This window comes from Pristis pectinata, chromosome 37 (genome assembly GCF_009764475.1).
Source record: "Pristis pectinata isolate sPriPec2 chromosome 37, sPriPec2.1.pri, whole genome shotgun sequence".
Lineage (NCBI taxonomy): Eukaryota > Metazoa > Chordata > Chondrichthyes > Rhinopristiformes > Pristidae > Pristis > Pristis pectinata.
In genome coordinates this window covers 7,971,406-7,991,829 of record NC_067440.1, presented here as the reverse complement: position 1 = coordinate 7,991,829, position 20,424 = coordinate 7,971,406, and the positions used below count along the sequence as shown (strand labels likewise).

At 49.8% G+C, this 20,424-nt stretch overlaps 1 protein-coding gene across 4 annotated transcripts in view; it reads left to right on the top strand.

Annotated features, from left to right (window-relative positions):
- LOC127586686 (phosphatidylinositol 4,5-bisphosphate 3-kinase catalytic subunit alpha isoform) overlaps positions 1–20,424 on the top strand; it is a 94,572-nt gene that overhangs the window by 56,079 nt on the left and 18,069 nt on the right. For all 4 annotated transcript variants that reach the window (XM_052044815.1, XM_052044816.1, XM_052044817.1 and 1 more), the window contains 6 exons: positions 2,928–3,033; positions 6,799–6,951; positions 8,043–8,177; positions 11,263–11,387; positions 12,087–12,168; positions 19,878–20,042. In XM_052044815.1, the coding sequence (XP_051900775.1) occupies positions 2,928–3,033; positions 6,799–6,951; positions 8,043–8,177; positions 11,263–11,387; positions 12,087–12,168; positions 19,878–20,042 (766 nt within the window). The remainder of the gene's footprint in view (positions 1–2,927; positions 3,034–6,798; positions 6,952–8,042; positions 8,178–11,262; positions 11,388–12,086; positions 12,169–19,877; positions 20,043–20,424) is intronic.

The following is a 20,424-nucleotide window of genomic DNA, read 5'->3' as shown; positions in this document are numbered from 1 at the left end:
GAGGTGGGGGGGTGCGAGTGGGGCTGTGAGCAAGGTGGGGGTGGGGGAGAGATGTTCTCGGGGAATGGCTGCTGTGGGGGAGGGACTTTGGAACAAGAATGTAGTACAGCACAGGAGCAGGCCCTTCGTCCCACGATGTCTGTGCTAAACACGATTCAGCCACCTACCACACTCTGTGTGTGTGTATAAAATGTCCTGCACATCGCCCCCTGTATGTGTGTGTGTATACTGTATAAATTGTCCTGCACATCTCCCTTAACACGCTGTGTTTTTGAAATAAACTTGCCTGTACATCTCCTTTAAACTTTCCCCCTCTCACCTTAAATGTATGTCCTCTAGTATTTGACATTTCTACCCTGGGGAGAAAAGATTCTGACTGTCTACCCGATCTATGCCTCTCATAACTTTATAAACTTTTTCTATCAGGTCTAACCTGATGTAGGATGAAGAGGGATGACGGGAGCACAGAGGGTCAGAGTGGAAGGAATGTGTAAACCTCTCGAGGGTTGGAGCTGGTAACAAATCCAGCCGCTTGTTCATAACCACTTATTTTTTTGGAGTTTCCTCCCATAACTCACCACGATGAGATTCACAGACATCTGGCAACTGTTTCTGAAGCGTTGAAGACTGTGTTAGTTTCATCTCGTTTCTAAAAACCCCCAGTCACTCGCCAACCCTCCCACAAACCTTGCCCACAGTGAGTTTTATTTTTTGCAAAAGCTTTTCCTTGCTGTGCCAGCGAGCGTCTGTGGTGACGCTGTTGCTTTCCGCTCAAGTTCCTTCTTCAGAATGGAGGTGCTGAGGCACAAGGGAATGGGAGCAGGAGTAGGCCACTCGGCCCCTCAAGCCTGTCCTACATTCAACACGATGAGGCTGACCTACACTGGCCTTGACTCCTCTTCTGTGCCAGTTCCCCACAACCCTCGATCCTTTCAAAAGTTTACCCATCCCCACATTCAGTACAGGTCCTCCCCGGGTTAGGAACACCCAACTTGGGCGCAGCCCGCACGAGAGTTTGGGAGACCGGCGGAATGGATTTGCCGGGTGCCGCGGGGATCTTCTGCCGGGTTGGAACTCGGTTCGTGGCCACATTCCCGACTTGCGAACTGTCAGGGTCACAGGTACGGAGGGAGCCCTGTCATAACCCAGGGGAACATGTACTTAGAATGTAGAACAGTACAACACAGGAACAGGCCCTTCGGTCCACGAACTTGTACCGAAATAATTAATCTAGTAATCAGATAAGATACCTTTATTAGTCACGTGTACATTGAAACACACAGTGAAATGCATCTTTTTGCGTGGACTGCTCTAGGGGCAGCCCGCAAGTGTCACCACGCTTCCGACGTCAACATAGCATGCCCGCAACTTCCCAACCGATACGTCTTTGGAATGTGGGAGGAAACCGGAGCACCCGGAGGAAACCCGCACAGACACGTGGGGAGAACGTACAAACTCCTTATAGACAGCGGCGGGAATTGAAACCGGGTTGCTGGCGCTGTAAAGCGTTACGCTGACCGCTACACTACCTGCCCATTGCCTAACTAGACTAATATCTTCTGCCAACACAAGTCCATCTCCCTCCATTCTCTGCACATTCATGTGCCTAATTAAGAGCCTCTTAAATACCTCCTTTTCTAATGATCTGATCTCCACCATCCTTGGGATCGGGAGAATTCCGGAGGTACACTGCTCTGTGAGAGAAGAAATTCCTACAGATCATAGTCCTATCGTGTAACATGTCCTCTTGTTTATGACTCCCCCGATTAGTGAAAACATCTACCCTGTAAAGCCCCCTTAAGATGTTCTATGTTTGAATCTCACCCTTATAAACTCCAAAGTTGAGTTTATTGTCATCTGCACAAGTCCGTGTATGCACAGGTGTGATGACAGGTTTGCTTGCAGCAGCATCACAGGCACATAGCATCATAAAAGCAGCATTCACAAGCAAAATATCAATTAAACACAATTTTTACAAGAAAAAACACAATTAGAACAAAAAGAACAAAGTCCACTTAAGTGCAAAGTGGTCACAGTGTTGCTGTACTGAGGCAGTGATCAGGGATGTGCTGGTTGGTTTAAGAACCGAATGGTTGAAGGGAAGTAGCTGTTCCTGAACCTGGTGGTGTGGGAGCTTCAGGCTTCTGTACCTCCTGCCCGATGGGAGCTGCGAGAGGATGGCATGACCCGGATGGTGGGGATCTTTGATGATGGATGTTGCCTTCTTGAGGCAGCACCTCCTGTAGATACTACCGATGGTGGGGGTGGGGGGGATGTGCCCGTGATGTATTGGGCCGAGTCCACTGCTCTCTGCAGCTTCTTACGTTCCTGCGCATTCGAATTGCTGTACCAGACCGTGACGCAACCAGTCAGGATACTCTCAGCAGTACATCTGTATTCCAAGGAACTTAAACCTAAACTGCCTGTCGTCTCTTGATAGGACAACCCTCTCATCCTAGAAATTAACCTCGTCCTCTTTCCACGTTCCCGTGTCTGACGCCCCGGTTGGGTAGAACAACACAAGTTCTGTCAATGGACCCTTCTAGTGAGGGTGGGTCAGTGAGACAGACACGGGGATGGCAAATACATCCCAAAGCTGCAGGAGGGATACTGGGAATGTTGGAGACTCCAGAGGGGAATTGAGAACATGGCAACAGATTCAGGAAAAGTGGTAAATTCATTCGGGATCTGAAAGAGGAAACACTCGAGGTGCTACCCTTCTAGTGAAAGGTTTATGTTGTAAAGACAAGCAAAGTCATAAAGAGTGCTTTCAACACCCCTGGTAGAATTAAGTCATCAAAAGGGTCGTTCTGGTGTTGATGTTCCTCCCACCCCTACCTCCCATCACACACCCTTCTGTTCCTATCTCTCCCCATGCCTTGACTCACGCCTTCCATTGAACGCTTGTTTTGATGCTGTCTTTGCAGATGGAACGAGTGGCTTTCCTACGACATCTACCTCATCGATATCCCGCGAGCCGCCCGTCTCTGCCTGTCCATCTGCTCCGTCAAGGGGAGGAAAGGAGCTAAAGAGGTGGGAGCTTCACTTGGTGAGGGGAGCGAGGCTTCGGGTGCAGGCACACCCAGACTGAACGCGTGTGACAAACGTCATCGAGTCATGGAGTCCAGAAACATGTCCTTCGCCCACTGAGTCCATACCGGCCCACGAGCGCCAAGTTAGAGGTAGTTCTGCTGTAACGCGTTAGTTCCTAAGAAACCTCGGGTTTATAGAAAGTCCGTTGCAGCAGAACAGGCTACAGTTGCCTTCAAAGCACAGATTTAAACGGGTGTAAAACCAGGATGATGCTGGAGGAACTCAGCAGGCCAGGCAGCATCCGTGGAGAAAAGCAGGCGGTCAATGTTTCAGGTCAGGACCCTTCTTCAGGACTGAAGATAGGTAAAGGGGAAGCTCAGTATATAGGAGGGAAAAGCAGAGCAGTGATAAGTGGACAAAAGAGGGGAGGCGGGGTGGGCACAGGGAGGTGATAGGTAGATGCAGGTAAGAGATAGTGATGGGCAGAGGAGCGGAGAGCAGATCCACCGGGGGATGGGCCAAAGGTAAGGAGAGAGAGGGGAAAAAAGGTAGGAAAAAAGGCAAGGAAAAGGAGGAAGAGAAGAAGCATGGTGGGGGGGGGGGTTTGTGGGGAAGGGGTGTGGGGATTACTTAAGGTGGGAGAATTCAATGTTCATGTCGTTAGGCTGCAAGGTCCCAAGACGGAAAATGAGGTGCTGTTCTAGCGGATGCTGCCCGGCCTGCTGAGTTCCTCCAGCATCATCGTGTTTTTCATCTGGATTCCAGCATCTGCAGTCCTCTGTTTCCCTGCGTTAAACTGGTGTTCCTGATTGCAGCGTATCCAATGCCGATAGTTTTCCCATATCCATCATTCGCATTATAATCGATTTGTGTTACAGCAGAACTACCTGCACACTAATCCTGCACCAATCCCATTTTTATTTTCTCCCCCCTCCCCCCACATTCTTCCCCTCACCCACACACTCGGGGCAGTTTGCAGCATACAGTTAATCCACCCACCCCGTTAGGATGCGGGAGGGAACCGGAGCACCCGGGGGGAACCCACGCGGTCACAGGGAAAATGTGCAAACGACAGAGACAGAGAGAGAGACACACACAGAGACGTACACAGACAGAGAGAGTGATACACACAGACAGAGAGAGTGATACACACAACAGAGAGAGAGAGAGACATATACACACACACACACACACACACACACACACACACACACACACACACACACAGACGGCAGAGAGTACAGTAAGCGGGGATGTAGATTGAAGTTGCTGGCAGAAGGATTTGAGAAGTGGCGAAATATTTACTTCTCTCGCTGAGTAGTGGGGGCTTCCCACTCACTTGCATGTAGAGAGGGTGGAGGGAGAAGCTCCCCACACCCCCCACACATTTAAGACGTACCTGAATGAGTGCTGAAGGTTGTGACTCAGGCTACAGGCCAAGATCTTGGAAATTGGGGTAATCCCAAAAATTTAGCCAAGGAATGGCCTCCTTCTCTCCCTCCCAACCCCTGCACCTTCTGTGATTTAGATTCGTCTTTTATCCCATCATAAACTGTAGGTGTTGACCTGCAAGGACTTTTTTGTAAATTGGTAAATTAAATTAGTTTATTATTGTCACATGTACCAAGGTACAGTGAAAAACTTTGGTTTGCATGCCATCCATACAGATCATTTCACCACATCAGTACATCGAGGTAGTACGAGGGAAAACAATAATAGAATGCAGAATAAAGTATTATACTTACAGAGAAAGTGCAGTGCGGGCAGACAATAAGGTGCAAGGCCGTAACGAGGTAGATTGTGAGGTCAAAAGTCCATTTTATGGTTCAATAGTCTTATAACAGCGGGATAGAAGCTGTCCTTGAGCCTGGTGGTACATGCTTTCAGGCTTTTGTATCTTCTGCCCGATGGGAGGGGGGAGAAGAGAGAATGTCCGGGGTGGGTGGACTCTTCAATTATGTTGGCTGCTTTACCGAGGCAGCGAGAAGTGTAGGCAGAGTCCGTGTAGGGGAGGCTGGTTTCCGTGATGTGCTGAGCTGTGTCCACAACTCTCTGCAGTTTCTTGCGGTCACAGGCAGAGCAGTTGCCGTACCAAACTGTGATGTATCTGGATAGGATGCTTTCTACGGGGCATCCATAAAAATTGGTAATTATCCAGCTTGTGCCCTCCTGTCTGCCCACACGATAGCAAAAATCAAATTTTACACATCACTGATTTCCCATTTTCTTTAATCTCCAGAAAGGGCCCAAAACTGTATTCATTTCCCATGGGAATAATTGAATGTTGCTTAATTTCTTGTCAGTTTATCACTCATAACTCTTAAGTCTCCTGCCTCCAATGCTCAGCTCTCACAAGGTCCTGTCACTCATTGCCCACGTGCTCGCTGTTCTACACTGAAGCAACACCTCCGAATGTTTGTCACACCTCCCACTGCCTCTGGAAAGCAGCTGACATAATCAAGGACCCCCCCTCCCACCTCAGTCATTCTTTCTTCTCCCTCCTCCCATCGGGCAGAAGATACAAAAGCTTGAGAACACATACCGCCAGGCTCAGGGACAGCTTCTGTCCCACTGTTATAAGACTCTTGAACATACCTCTTGTATGTTAAAGATGAACTCTTGATCTCCCAATCTATTTCATCGTGGCCCTTGCACTTTGTGTCTGCCGGCACTGCACTTTCTCTCTAACTGCAACACAATATTCTGCATTCCATTTTCATTTTTACTACCTCGATGTACTTGTGTGTGGAATGATCTGTCTGGATGGCACGCAAACAGAGCTTTTCACTGTATCTCGGTACTCGTGATGATAATAATCAACCAATTCCCAACGGTTTCCAAACCCCTACCTGGTCTCGCCTCCTCTGTACACTAAGTCCTCAAGATTCCAGAGGGTTAGGACTTCCTGTGGATAACAAAACTAATGGATACCACAAAGATCGCTTGTACTGACACCAAAGGTTGCAGTGATGTACACACACTGTGGGTAGAACAGCGTCTATGCAAGTTTTCACGTGTATGCATCACCTTTTGCCATGCAAACACTCCAGATGCCAACTCCAGCCCCAAACCTCCTGACCCCAGTCCCACCCGTATTCTCAGCCCACACTCTGGGACCCCGGCTCTTGACGTTCTCCCTGTGACCGCGTCGGTTTCCACCGGGTGCTCTGGTTCCCAACGACGTGTGGGGTCAGTGGGTTAATTGGTCTGTAAATTGCCCCCCCCTAATGTGTGGGTGAGGGGTAGAATCTTGGGGCTAAGATTAAAATGGGACTACTGTAGGATTAGTGTGAATGGGTGCTTGCTGGTCATAGAACATAGAACAGTAGAGCACAGAACAGGCCCTTCGGCCCACAATGTTGTGCCGACATAGCTAATCCCTCCTACCTACAGAATGCCCATATCACTCCATTTTCCTCTCATTCATGTGCCCATCCAAGCCCCTCTTAAAAGCCCCCATTGAATTTGCCTCCACCACCCTATAGGCAATGCATTCCAGGCATCCACCACTGTCTCAGTAAAGGTCACTGAGGACTCAGTGGGCTGGAGGTATTGTTTCTATGCTTTGTGACTTGGTGTTTGCAAGTTCTCCAGTCTGGTCTTGTCCTTTTTTCCCAAATTCCTCTGGACCACTGGGATGTTCCAAGGGTCTTTTAACACCGGTTCCAAGAACCTCCCAACCACGACTTCCCCACTCCCACCAGCATCTCGGGTTCCTTCTGTGGGGTTGACCTTTTACTTGCTTTCCTAATGTGTTCTCTGCAGGAACATTGCCCACTGGCTTGGGGCAACATCAACCTGTTTGACTACATGGACAACCTGGTGTCCGGCAAGATGGCTCTGAACCTGTGGCCTGTGCCCCACGGATTGGAGGACCTGCTGAACCCCATTGGTGTGACGGGGTCCAATCCCAACAAGGTGAGAGTCCAGCCCCAACGTTTGTCCTGGGATCCATTCGGTGGCTGTTCCTCGTCTGAGTGCCACTCCCGCCATCCCCTCGATCCTGATTAGTGCGTGGTCTGCTGTATTGATCTCGATTTAAACATTTATGAAACTGAGTACGTCCCCTTCCCCCCCCCCCCCCCCCCCCTCCCCTTACCCCCTCCCCAGTCTGTTGCCTCACAGAGTGAACCTGGAACATTCAGCCCCTCTGCCCCTTCGATCACAATCTTTCACCTCGTTCCCTCGCTCCAACACTGACCGTGTTCTCCTCCACTTTGTGTTGTACTCGTTGAGCACGGAAACAGGCCCTTCAGCCCATCAAGTCTGTGCCAACCATGAACCACCCACTTACACTGATCCTGTTTTATTCTCCCCACATTCCCATCAACTCCCCCCAGCTTCTACCCCTCACCCACACACTAGGGGGGTGTGATTTACAGACCAATTAAACCACCAATTCTTCCCCCCCCCCACCCCGCACGTCGTTGGGATGTGGAAGGAACTGGAGCACTCGGGGTAAGTCCCCGCGGTCACAGGGAGAATGTGCAAGACACACACAGAGACACACACAGACAGAGAGACGCAGACAGAGAGAGAGAGAGAGACTCTCTCTCTCTCTCTCTCTCTCTCTCTCTCTCTCTCTCTCTCTCTCTCTCTCTCTCTCTCACACACACACACTTTCTCTCTTGCTCGCACTCTCTCTCTCTCTCTCACACACACACACACACTTTCTCTCTTGCTCGCACTCTCTCTCTCTCTCTCTCACACACACACACACACACTTTCTCTCTTGCTCGCACTCTCTCTCTCTCTCTCTCTCACCCAGAGGTCGGGATGGAACCCAGGTCTCTGGAGCTGTGAGGCAGTGGCTCTACCCGCTGCGCCACCATGCTGCAATGTGTTCCCTTTCCCCCAGCCCATGTGCTGTTGAAACTCCTTTGCTGTGTTTTGCTTCAGGACTCATTAATCCAAGATTCTGCTAGTCAGCATCCTGTTTTCCAGAAACTCGCACTGGTCTGGAATTCTGCTGCCTCTGTCCCAACCTGACCTCATCTGTGTACTTCTAGGAAACCCCCTGCCTGGAGTTGGAATTCAATTGGTTCAGCAACTCTGTAAAGTTCCCAGATGCTGCCGAGATAGAAGAGCATGCCAACTGGAGCATGTCCCGGGAGCTGGGCTTCAACTACTGCCTGGTGGGGCTGGTAAGTCGGTAGCTGTGGTGGAATAATTTCCTCCCCCTCTGACCATTCTGTGGGAGCGGAGGGCAACTTGCTTCTGCGGGTTTTGGGGTGGCCGACCCTTCCTCAGATGGTGACTGGTGTTTTGGGGGGCGCGGGGGGGTGTGCGGGGGTACAGGAAGGTCTTTTGGGAGGTGGCGCACTCCTTCTGCAGAAGAATGGGAGGAGGCCATTCATTGCATTGGGCAGCTGGAACCAGGTCTATCGAAGCGGATGAGCCGGAGTCTTGAGCTGCAGTTCAAACGATGGAGGGGAGGGGGGGAGACAGTGACTTGGTGTTTGCGATGGTTCGGGTGCCTGCTTGGAAGTCTGGTCCCGATCTGAACCTGCCTCCCCTCTCCAGCTGACGTTGTGGCTCACGGGAAGAGACCTCCCATAGGAGGGGAATACTGGGCACGGTGGTGCCAGTGTCTGGATCCCTGGAACGGCGAACCAAGAGACATGAGTTCGAATCCCGTCAGGGCAGAACATCGAACGTAGAACAACACAGCACAGGAACAGGCCCTTCGGCGCACCATGTCTGTGCCGACCATGATGCTAAATTAAACTAATCCCATCTGCCAGCAGGTGATCCATTCCCTGGCTGTTCATCTCCCTGTCTAAAAGCCTATTAAGCGCCTCAATGGTATTCAGATTAGTGTATTGTCATGTACACCGGGGTGCAATGAAATTCCTTGCTCCCGTGAAGCGCTCAGAATAAACAGTGTACGTGGTTATACTAAATACATTGACGGGCACAAAACAGCAGAGTGGGGCAGAGATTGTGGCGGTGCAGACTGGGGCAGAGATTGTGGGGCAGAGGTTGTGGCGGTGCAGACTGGGGCAGAGGTTGTGGGGCAGAGGTTGTGGCGGTGCAGACTGGGGCAGAGGTGGCGGTGCAGACTGGGGCAGTGCAGAAAGAAATGCTAAAGTAATAATAACGGAAGAGGTAGAGTGAAGAGTCTGAGAACGTGGAAGCACCACTGGGAAAGGGATGTGAGAGAGGTGATCGGTTCAGGAGTCTAACAGCAGTGGGGACAAAGCTGTTCTTGAGTCTGGTCGTCAGGGCTTTCAAGCTCCTGTGTCTTCTCCCAGAAGGCAGAAGAGAGAAAAAGGAATGGCCAGGGTGGCAGGTATCCCTGACAATACCGTCAGCCTTCCTGAAGCAACAGTTAAGTTCCAGTAATTCTGGAATGACATCGGGGTCACTAATGGTGACCATGAAAGTCCACTACTGTTGTCTGGTCTCATCTATGTGATCCGTCCTAGCAGGGTGGTTGGCTGCCTCTGAAGGGATCTGGGGTATAGAACACTACAGCACAGTACAGGCCCTTGGGTCCACAATGTTGTGCCGACATCTTATCCTGCTCTAAGATCTATCTAACCCTTCCCTCCCACATAGCCCTCCATTTCTCTATCATTCATGTGTCTATCTAAGAGTCTCTTAAATGTCCCTACTGTATCTGCCCCCACAACCTCTGCCGGCAGTGCGTTCCACGCACCCACCACTCTCTGCGTTTTTAAAAAAAAACTTACCCCTGACATCCCCCTTATACCTTCCTCCAATCACCTTAAAATTATGTCCCCTTGTGTTAGCCATTGTCACCCTGGGAAAAAGTCTCTGACTGTCCACTCGATCTATGCCTCTTATCATCTTGTACACCTCTATCAAGTCACCTCTCATCCTCCTCCTCTCCAAAGAGAAAAGCCCTAGCTCACTCAACCTATTTTTGGGGGTGGGTAATAAAGGCTTGAGGAGCCCCATCAAAATAAAAATCCTACAGAATATACAGGGAGGCATTCAACCCCTCCCACCTATGCTACTCAATAAGATCTTGGAGGAAGCACCAGCTCACAATGCAGTCTCAGGCAGACTCGAGATTTGGAAAGGAAATTGACATTGAAGATGCCAAGAGTCCTGTTTCCTCAAGAGTCTGGGAACCAGAGAACGTGGCCATGGGGTGAGGAGTCCACCAAGATGAGGAAAAACGTCTTCATCTTTGGAATTCTCCACCTGTAGGTGCTGTGGGTTCTCAGTATGTTTGGGTCTGGGGTTAACGGTGGGGGGGAGGAGTGGGGGTTGGTGTTGTCAGATGGGGAGAATGGAGGCTTGGCTGTGATCTTGTTGAAGGGCAGGGTAGGTTTGATGGGCTGAATGGCTGGCTCCTGTGTCGTGCATCCATGCACCAGAAGAACTAATGTGAGAGACTGTCGGCTGCTCCCTCCAATGGAGGTGGGGGTGAGGGGAGGAGAATCCCGACCAACGACGTAACGGTGGGCAACACACGGGCTGGAGGAACTCAGCGGGTCGGGCAGCATCTGTGGTGGGAGATGGATAGTCAGCGTTTCGGGTCGAGACCCTTCATCTGGACTGAAAGATAGAGGGGCGATGGTCAGTATAAAGAGGTGAGGGAAGGGGTGGGGCAAGAGGTGATAGCTGGATCCAGGTGAGGAGGGGTGATAGGCAAATGGAGGGCGGGAACTGCGACAGAGGTTGGGACGTGATAGGTGGATCCAAGTGATAGGCAAATGGAGGAGGGGAGGGCGGGAACAGCGACAGGAGGTGATTGGTGGAGGTGACAGAGGGCTGCAGATGGTGGGATCTGATAGGAGAGGAAGGTGGAGTCTGGAACCAGATAAGGGAGGTGGGGAGAGCAGATGGGAACGGGGGGGGGGGGACCCAGTGGGTGGGGGGTGTGGGTGATGGGCAGATGGGGGAGGGGAAAGGATCAGGGTGATGGGGGGGCGGAGGAGGAACTGAGTAGATCAGGAGGAGAGAGAAAAGGGGGAGCAGTTTACTGGAAGTTTTAACAGTCAGGGAGGGTTCAGGTTGGACAGGGAAATGGGATAGGGAGCATCCCCCCCCCCCCCCCCCCCCCCCCCCCCCCCCCCCCATACAGTGCAGACATGAAACATTTTCCCCATCACTAGCCCACACCCTCCTCGACTAAAAGTGGAGGTGAAGGTTGTGAAGCAGTTGAATACGTTGGTGGTTACCGTACGTTCTGGTTTATAAGTCTCCCTATAACGCCCCTCCACAGTTTGAGTAACCAGTCCGTGCTTTCTGCAGAGTAACCGGCTAGCGAGGGACAGCAACCTGACCGACGGCGACATCGAGCAGCTGCGGAATATCTACACCCGCGACCCGCTGTCTGAGATCACTGAGCAGGAGAAGGATTTCCTATGGAGGCACAGGTACCTGTGGGGAGGGTCTGTCACTGTATAACACCGGGGCACAGTACCGGTGGGGAGGGTCAGTCACTGTATAACACCGGGGTACAGTACCGGTGGGGAGGGTCTGTCACTGTGTAACACTGGGTACAGTGCTAGTGGGGATTGGTCTGTCACTGTATAACACCAGGGTATGCTACCAGTGGGGATGGGTCTGTCACTGTATAACACCAGGGTACAGTACCGGTGGGGAGGGTCTGTCACTGTGTAACACTGGGTACAGTGCTAGTGGGGATTGGTCTGTCACTGTATAACACCAGGGTATGGTACCAGTGGGGATGGGTCTGTCACTGTATAACACCGGGGTACAGTACTGGTGGGGAGGGTCTGTCACTGTGTAACACTGGGTACAGTGCTAGTGGGGATTGGTCTGTCACTGTATAACACCAGGGTATGGTACCAGTGGGGATGGGTCTGTCACTGTATAACACCGGGGTACGGTACTGGTGGGGGTGGGGATGGGTCTGTCACTATATAACACCAGGGTACGGTACTGGTGGGGATGGGTCTGCCACTGTATAACACCGAGGTACGGTACTGGTGGGGATGGGTCTGTCACTGTATAACACCGAGGTAGGGTACTGGTGGGGATGGGTCTGTCACTGTATAACACTGGGGTACGGTACCGGTGGGGATGACTCATTGTTTCACTGACCATTCTAGACATTACTGTGTCAACATACCAGAGACGTTACCCAAGTTGCTGTTGTCTGTGAAGTGGAACTCGCGGGACGAGGTTGCTCAGGTAACGAAGGTTTGAATTTGCACCCTCCATGCCAATGACTTTTATATAATTTGTTTGTGGGATGTTGACGTTGCAGGCAATGCTAGTGTGTGCTGCCCCACCCTCATCACCCCATGGGGCAATTAAGTGTCAACTACCTTGGTGGTCTGGAGTTCCACACTGGCCAAACTCAGGGTAATAGATTTCCTTCCTTGATGGACATCAATGAACCACATGGGGTTTCGATGATAATGGGCTGTCTCAGTGTCGCAGCGGGCAGAACCGTTGCCTCACAGCTCCAGACACCCAGGTTCGATCCCGACCTCCGGTGCCACCTGCGTGGAGTTTGCATGTTCTCCCTTTGGCTGTGTGGGTTGCTCCTGGGTCCCCCACATGTCACCAGAGGTGCGCTGGCTGGTAGGTTAATTGACCCCTAGTGTAGGTTGTGGCAGGAGAAACGGGTGTTAATGGGAATGTGAGAGAGAATAGAATACAGGGAAAGAAACATTCGATTGTGAATGCTCTGAAAGCTGGCATAGACTTGATGGGATGAACGGCCTTGTGTCATAAGAAGTAAAAGAAATATGGATTTAATGACTTGAATTTAAACTTCCTAACTGTGGTAGTGACATTCACCTTTTCAATGGTCCAGGGTCAACAATCACCATGTCCGTACCTGTATGAATAGTTAAGGGGGATTTTAACAGGGCTCTTCAAAAAATGTGAGGGGGTTTTGGAAGAGGAGGGATTGTTTGTACAAGCAGAACTGTCCGTAACCAGAGGAGGCGGATTTAAGAAAATTGGCAAAATAATCAGAAGGGAGAGAGAGTTTTTTGCTGCGTATTGTAATTTGGTGTACACTGTTTGAGAAGACAGCAGAACGAGATTCAGTGGCAATCTGTAACAAGGGGAATAAAGAATTCTAGGGGCTGTGAAAGAGCAGGGTGATGGGGCTAATTGTATCAGTCTCACAAAGGGCTAGTATAGGCCCAATGGGCCCCAAAGTCTCCTCTGGGCTGCTTTTTCCATGAAATCTGTGGGAAGTGACTGTGGGAATGTGACAGCCACTCTACCTATTTTCAACATCCAGGTTGAGGAAGGGAGTGGTCAATTCTCTGAAAGCCAGCATACATATGACAGACCCAACCTCCTACTCTGGTAACTTCCTTGGATTCTTTGAAGCTAATATTTTTTTCTGTGCACCTCCGCTTCCCAGAGCAGGAGGCTAGACTGCAGCTGGGAATCTTGCCCCTGTTGTCTTGTGTGAGACCTAACATCTCTGCTGGAGGTGTTGAGCTGAAAGTTTCTGGATAACACTGGGACAATGTGAATGGCGGCTCTGGACTTGCAGCTCTCCAGCCAACCACGAGGTGGCAACCTAAGGCTGCGGGGAATCAGAACCAGGTCTATTATCACTGACATATGTCATGAAATTTGTTGTTTTGTGGCAGCAGTACAGTGCAAAATATAAAAATCACTATTATGTAATGTAAATAAATAGTGCAAAAGAGGAATAATAAGGTAGTGTTCATGGAACATTCAGAAATCTGATGACGGAGGGGAAGAAGATGTCCCTGAATCGTTGAGTGTGGGTCTTCAGGTTCCTGTACCTCCTCCCCGATGGTAATAACGAGAAGAGGGCATGTCCTGGATGGTGAGGGTCCTTAGTGATGGATGCCGCCTTCTTGAGGCACCGCCTCTTGAAGATGTCCTCGATGGTGGGGAGGGTTGTGCCTGTGATGGAGCTGGCTGAGTCTACAACTCTCTGCAGCCTCTTTCGTACCTGTGCATTGGAGCCTCCGTACCAGGCGGTGATGCAACCAGTCAGAATCCTCTCCACCATATATGTATAGAAATTTGCAGGAGTTTTTGGTGACGTACCAAATCTCCTCAAACTCCTAATGAAGTAGAGCTGCTGGCGTTGCCGCCCTTCATTGATTGCATCAATGTGTTGGGCCCAGGATAGATCCTCTGAGATGTTGACGCCCAGGAACTTAAAGCTACTGACCCCTCAATGAGGACTGGTGTGTGTTCTCCCGACTTCCCCTTCCTGAAGTTCACAATCAGTTCCTTGGTCTTGCTGACGCTGAGTGCGAGGTTGTTGTTGCGACACCACTCAACCAGCCGATCTATCTCACTCCTGTACGCCTCCTCATTGCCATCTGAGATTCTGCCAACAACAGTGGTGTCATGGGCGAATTTATAGATGGCATTTGAGCTGTGCCTAGCCACATAATCATAAGTATAGAGAGAGTAGAGCAGTGGGCTAAGCATGCATCTTTGACGTGCGCCTGTGTGTTGATGGTCAGCGAGAGGGAGATGTGGATTGTCAGACGAGGAGGAGAGAAAGTACCAGGGCTGGTTAAGGTTCCTTGTGCTCTTTTGAAAGTTACCACAGGACTGTAGGAGCCACTCGTACTAATTTCTAATGTTACCCTTGTCAATACATAGGTGTGTGCTGGCTTTTTTTTAAAATCATTTTGAGGAACCTGTCCTCAGTCTAGTCATCTGCTCCGGGAAATGTATGCAAGTTTCATAAGAAAGAAAATTAGATTCAGAGAAAATTTTCATGCAGAAGGCAATGGTTAGACCCATGTATTTGCATGGCTGAGAACCTGCAGTTAGTTGAACTCCCTTTCTCTTCCCCTGCAGCCCTTTCTATTTCCAATGACTGCACAGATTGACAGGGAAATGCACGGTAGTGTAGAGGTTAGCGTAATGCTATTACAGCGCCAGCTGGTCGCTGTCTGTACATTCTCCCTGTGTCTGTTTGGGCTTCCAACCTATCACAACAGGAGATATGTTAGAGTGAGACAGGCGATGAGAGTCTGATTGCATGTACAATCAAGGCTTTTCTCAGAACCTCCACGAAGAAATGCAACATCTCCCCTTGACTCATAGAACATAGAACAGTACAGCACAGGAACAGGCCCTTTGGCCCACGATGTTGTGCTGAACTAATTGAACTAGTAATGAAATGTTTACCTAAGCTAATCCCTTCTGCCTACACGATGTCCATATGCCTCCATTCTCTGCAGATTCATGTGCCTATCTAAGGGCCTCTTAAACGCCTCTATCGTATCTGCCTCCACCACCACCCCTGGCAGCACATTCCAGGCACCCACCGCTCTCTGTCTGAAAAAAACTTGCCCCGCACATCTCCTTTAAACTTTCCCCCTCTCACCTTAGCGGTTAGGCATAGTAGTATAGCAGTTAGCGTAACGCTATTACAGCGCCAGCGACCTGGGTTCAACTCCGGCCACTGTCTGTAAGGAGTTTGTACGTTCTCCCCGTGTGTCTGTGTGGGTCTCCTCCGGGTGCTCCGGTTTCCTCCCACGTTCCAAAGACGTACAGGTTAGGAAGTTGCGGGCATGCTATGTTGGCACTGGAAGCGTGGCGACACTTGCGGGCTGCCCCCAGAACGGTCTATGCAAAAGATGCATTTCACTGTGTGTTTCGATGTACATGTGACTAATAAAGAGATCTTATCTTATTAGTCGAGGCATTGAGTTCAAGAGTCAGGAAGTTATGTTGCGTCTTTATAAAACTCTGGTTAGGCTTTGTCTGGAGTAGTGCATTTGATTCTGGTCACCCCATTACAGGAAGGATGTAGAGGCTTTGGAGAGGTGCAAAAGAGATTTACCAGGATGCCGCCTAGATCAGAGGGTATTAGCTATGTTGGACAGACTAGGGTTGTTTTCTTTGGAGCGATGGAGGCTGAGTGGAGACCTGATAGAGGTTTTTAAAATTATGTGAGGCGTAGATAGGATAGCCGGTATCTTTTTCCCGGGGTTAAAATGTCTGGTGTTTAAGGTGAGTGGGGAGAGTTTAAAAGAGATGTGTGGGGCAAGTTTTTTTTACACAGAGTGGTGGGTGTGTGGAATGCGCTGCCAGGGGTAGGGGTGGTGGTGGAGGCAGATACGATAGAGGCGCTTAAGGGGCTCTTCGATAGGCACATGAATTAGTCTGGCAGAACATCGTGGGCCAGAGGACCTGTTCCTGTGCTGTTCTATGTTCCATAGATATTCGATATTCTCCTAGTTATACAGCACGGAAACAGGCCCCTCGGCCCACTGCGTCTTTGTCGACCATGATACTTACATACGCTAATCCCACTTACTCACATTAGACCCGTATCCCTCTATTCCTTTCCTGTCCAAGAGTCTTTTAAACATTGTAAGTGTACCCGCCTCTACCACTTCCTCTGGCAGCTCGTTCCATATACCCACCACCCTCTGTGTGGGAAAACTTGCCCCTCTGATCTCCCTTAAATTTCTCATGTCTCACCTGAAACCTGTGCCCTCTAGTTCTAAGCCCCCCTACCCTAGGGAAATGATCTATCTACCTTGTCTCTGATTTTATAAACCTCTATGATGTCACCCATCAGCCTTCTAGTGGGAATAAACCCAGCCTGCCAACCTCTCCTTAGAAGTAAAGCCCTGTGTTCCAGGCAACATTGGAATTGGTTTATTATTGTCACTTGTACCGAACTACAGTGGAAAAACTCGTACAGATCAATTCATTACACAGTGCAGATACATTGAGTTAGTACAGAGTGCATTGAGGTACATAGAACATAGAACACTACAGCACAGTACAGGCCCTTCGGCCCACAATGTTGTGCTGACATTTTATCCTGCTCTAAGATCTTTCCTCCTGCATAGCCCCCCATTTCTCTATCATTCATGTGTCTTTCTAAGAGTCTTTTAAATGTCCCTAACGTATCTGCCCCCACAACCTCTGCCGGCAGTGCGTTCCACGCACCCACCACTCTCTGTTTAAAAAAAACTTACCCCTGACATCCCCCTTATACCTTTCTCCAATTAAAATTATGTCCCCTTGTGTTAGCCATTGTCACCCTGGGAAAAGTCTCTGACTGGTAGTACAGGGTAAAAACAATAACGGAGTAAAGTGTCACAGCTACGGGGAAGTGCATTGCAGGTAGACAATAAGGTGCAAGGTCAAACAAGGTTGTGAGGTCAGAGTCCATCTCATCGTATAAGGGAACTGTTCAATAGTCTTATCACTGTGGGATAGAAGCTGTCCTTGAGCCTGGTGGTACGTGCCCTCAGGCTGGTGAATTTAATTTAATGTTAATCAACCCTGTTGAATTTGCTTCTGTCACCCTCTTAGGTAGTGGATTCAAGATCAGCACAATTAAATAATTTCTCCCTTGCTTGCTTCTGATTCATCAGACTGCCCCTGCTGAATAAACAGTAGTGGTAGTCTGGAGTCCTGTTAAATTGTCGAATGTATATAGAACGTAGAACAGTACAGCACAGCACAGGAACAGGCCCTTCAGCCCACGATATCTGTGCTGAACACGATGCCAAATTAAACTAATCCCTTCACATGATCCATATCCCTCCATTCCCTGCAGATTCATATCTAAAAGCCTCTCGAATGTTACTATCTGCTTCCCACTACAACATCTGGCAGCTCATTTCCAGGCACCCACCACTCTCTGTGTTTCTTTTAAAAAAAACCTTGCCGCACACATCCCCTTTAAACTTTCCCCCTCTCACAAAGTTATGCCCCTTACTATTCAACTTTTCTTGCCTGGGGATAAAGGCTCTGATTCGCTACTCTATTTATGCCTCTCGTAACTTTATAAACTTCTGACAGGTCTCCCCTCAGCCTACGAAGCTCCAGAGGAAACAACCCAAGTTTGTTCAACCTCTCCTTATTAGCACATGCCCTCTAATCCAGGCAGCATCCTGGTGAACCTCTTCTGTACCCTCTCCAAAGCCTCCACATCCTTCCTGTAGTGGGGCGACCAGAACTGCACACAATACTCCATAAGTGCGGCCTAACCGAAGTTTTATACAGCAGCAACGTGACTTCCTGACGCTTGTATTCAGTTCATTGACCAATGAAGCATGCCAGGCACCTTCTTTACCACTCCCTGATACAAGAAAGGTGTTTGCAAGTCATAACGTGTTCTTAATGTCAATGTCTGGTGTCACTGACCCAGCCTACCTGCCTGGTGTTCCTAGTATTGGTATTGGTTTATTATTGTCACTTGTACCGAGGTACAGTGAAAAACTTGTCTTGCATACCGTCTGTACAGATCAATTCATTACACAGTGCATTGAGGTAGTACAGGGTAAAACCAATAACAGAATACAGAGTAAAGTGTCACAGCTACAGGGAAGTGCATTGCAGGTAGACAATAAGGTGCAAGGTCATAGTAAGGTAGATTGTGAGGTCGAGAGTCCATCTCATCGTTCAATAGTTTTATACACCCTCAGTGCAGGACTTCTTTGACCTGTTCCCTCACTGGCTCACTTACTTGTGACCTTAATTAAATCTCCAAATTAAACACAATCTGTCACAGTTGTGATTTCACTCTGCTGTATTCAGTAATTGGTTTATTATTGTGCTGAGGTACAGTGAAAAGGTTGGCTTTCCGTACCATCCAGACAGATCATTCCATAAATAGGTGAGGTAGTACAAAAGGAAAACAGAATGCAGAATACAGTGTTACAGTTACAGAGAAAGTCCAGTGCAGGCAGACAATACGGCGTATGAGCCACAATGAGGTAGATTAGAGATCAAGAATTCATCTTTATCATGCAAGAGGTCTGTTTGAGAGTCTGATAACAGCGGGATAAAAGTTGTCCTTGAACCTGGTGGTACTCAGGCTTTTGTATCTTCTGCCCAATGGAATCTGTTTGTTAACTTTTTTTAAAACTTCTGTGTTGAAACCTCTATACAAACAGCGAAAGCATAAAGAGGACACTTTGCTTCAGCAGACTATAAATTGGGGGTGTTTGTATGTTGGGGTGTTTGTATGTTGGGAGTAGGTAGGTTTTATGTACAAGATGGTCACGGAATTGGGACAAATCTTTAGAAGTTTGGACAACCTACCAGCTGAGGCCAAAAACATGTAAAACGTTTACATATAGAGCTTCCATTTCTGAATGTTTACATAGGCAGTTTCAATGATAAATCGTGACTTCAAAAAGTGAGGACGTGTCCAAGATTTGTAAGTCTACAAGTAAGACTGTCTGTTAAATTACAGATGCCGTGTGATTCTGAGATGAACAGATTCAAGCCTCAATAATGAATTTGTACATTTATATAATGCCTTTTTTTGAATGCAGTGAAGTGTCCTGAGATGTTGTACAGGAGGGTTACTGGAGGGAATTCTGGTGTTTAGAAGCTGGGCAGCCTAAGGCACGGCCGCCAGTGGTGTGGAGAGGGCTGGGGAGAGGCGAGGGGCAGGAACTGGGGGAGCTCAAGAGATCTTGTGGGGTTACAGGAGGTTGCATCAATGGCCAGGGGTGGGGTCGGCTTGGGGAAGTTAGAGCGGTGGGAAAGGGGGGAGTGGGTGGGAGGGAGGTTTGGGGGGGTGTGGGTTTGGGGGGGAGGGTGGGGGGAGGTTGGGGAGTGGGAGGGAGGGGAGTGGGATGGAGGGAGGGGAGTGGGGGTGTGGTTGGTGTGGGGGAGGGAGGGGAGTGGGATGGAGGTTGTGGGGGGGAATGGGATGGATAGGTGGGGGCTGCGGAGTTGGGGAGTCCATGAAGGGGTTAAATCAGCAAGGAAGGGCACTTTAAAACTTGTGGGTCCCCTGGATCAAGAGCTGGTGAAGTTCTGGCACAAGAGGTGGTTGAAGGGAGGGTGGGGGTTGGGGCGAGTCCGCCCGCCCACAGTGAGGGGGCTGGTGGGACAGGCTTCGGGCCCCCTCCTACTTTGTTTCACCCCCTGTGGCTGTGCTCTCCCCCCAGATGTACTGCCTGCTGAAGGACTGGCCCCTCATCAAACCGGAGCAGGCCCTCGAGCTGTTGGACTGTAACTTCCCCGACCCCATGGTGCGAGAGTTCGCCGTCAACTGCCTGGTTAAAGGGCTGACCGATGACCGTCTCTCCCAGTACCTGATCCAGCTGGTGCAGGTGAGTGGGGACCCTCTCCCTCCGTGGTGAGTGTAACTCACCCCTAGCCACGTACTCCGAAGGAGCCCGCTGTGTCCATGACATCCAGTTGGCTGCAGAACCCCCAGGTGCGTCTGCTATTAATTCCACTTCGAAAGGTGCAATTGAACTGGTTTCCATGGCTGTAACCAAGCTGAAAACAACCTGCTGGAGGAACTCGGGGTTGGGCAGCATCTGTGGAGGCAGAGGGGACGGTCGACATTTTGGATCGGGTGTGAGAGTAGTGGGGAGATGGCCAGTGTTAAGGTGAGAGGGCGGGGCTGGCGCGGGAAACGTGGGACCAGGAGAGGGGGGAGGTGATGGACGGATGGAGCTGGGAGGAGTGGAGTTGGGAGACAGTGGT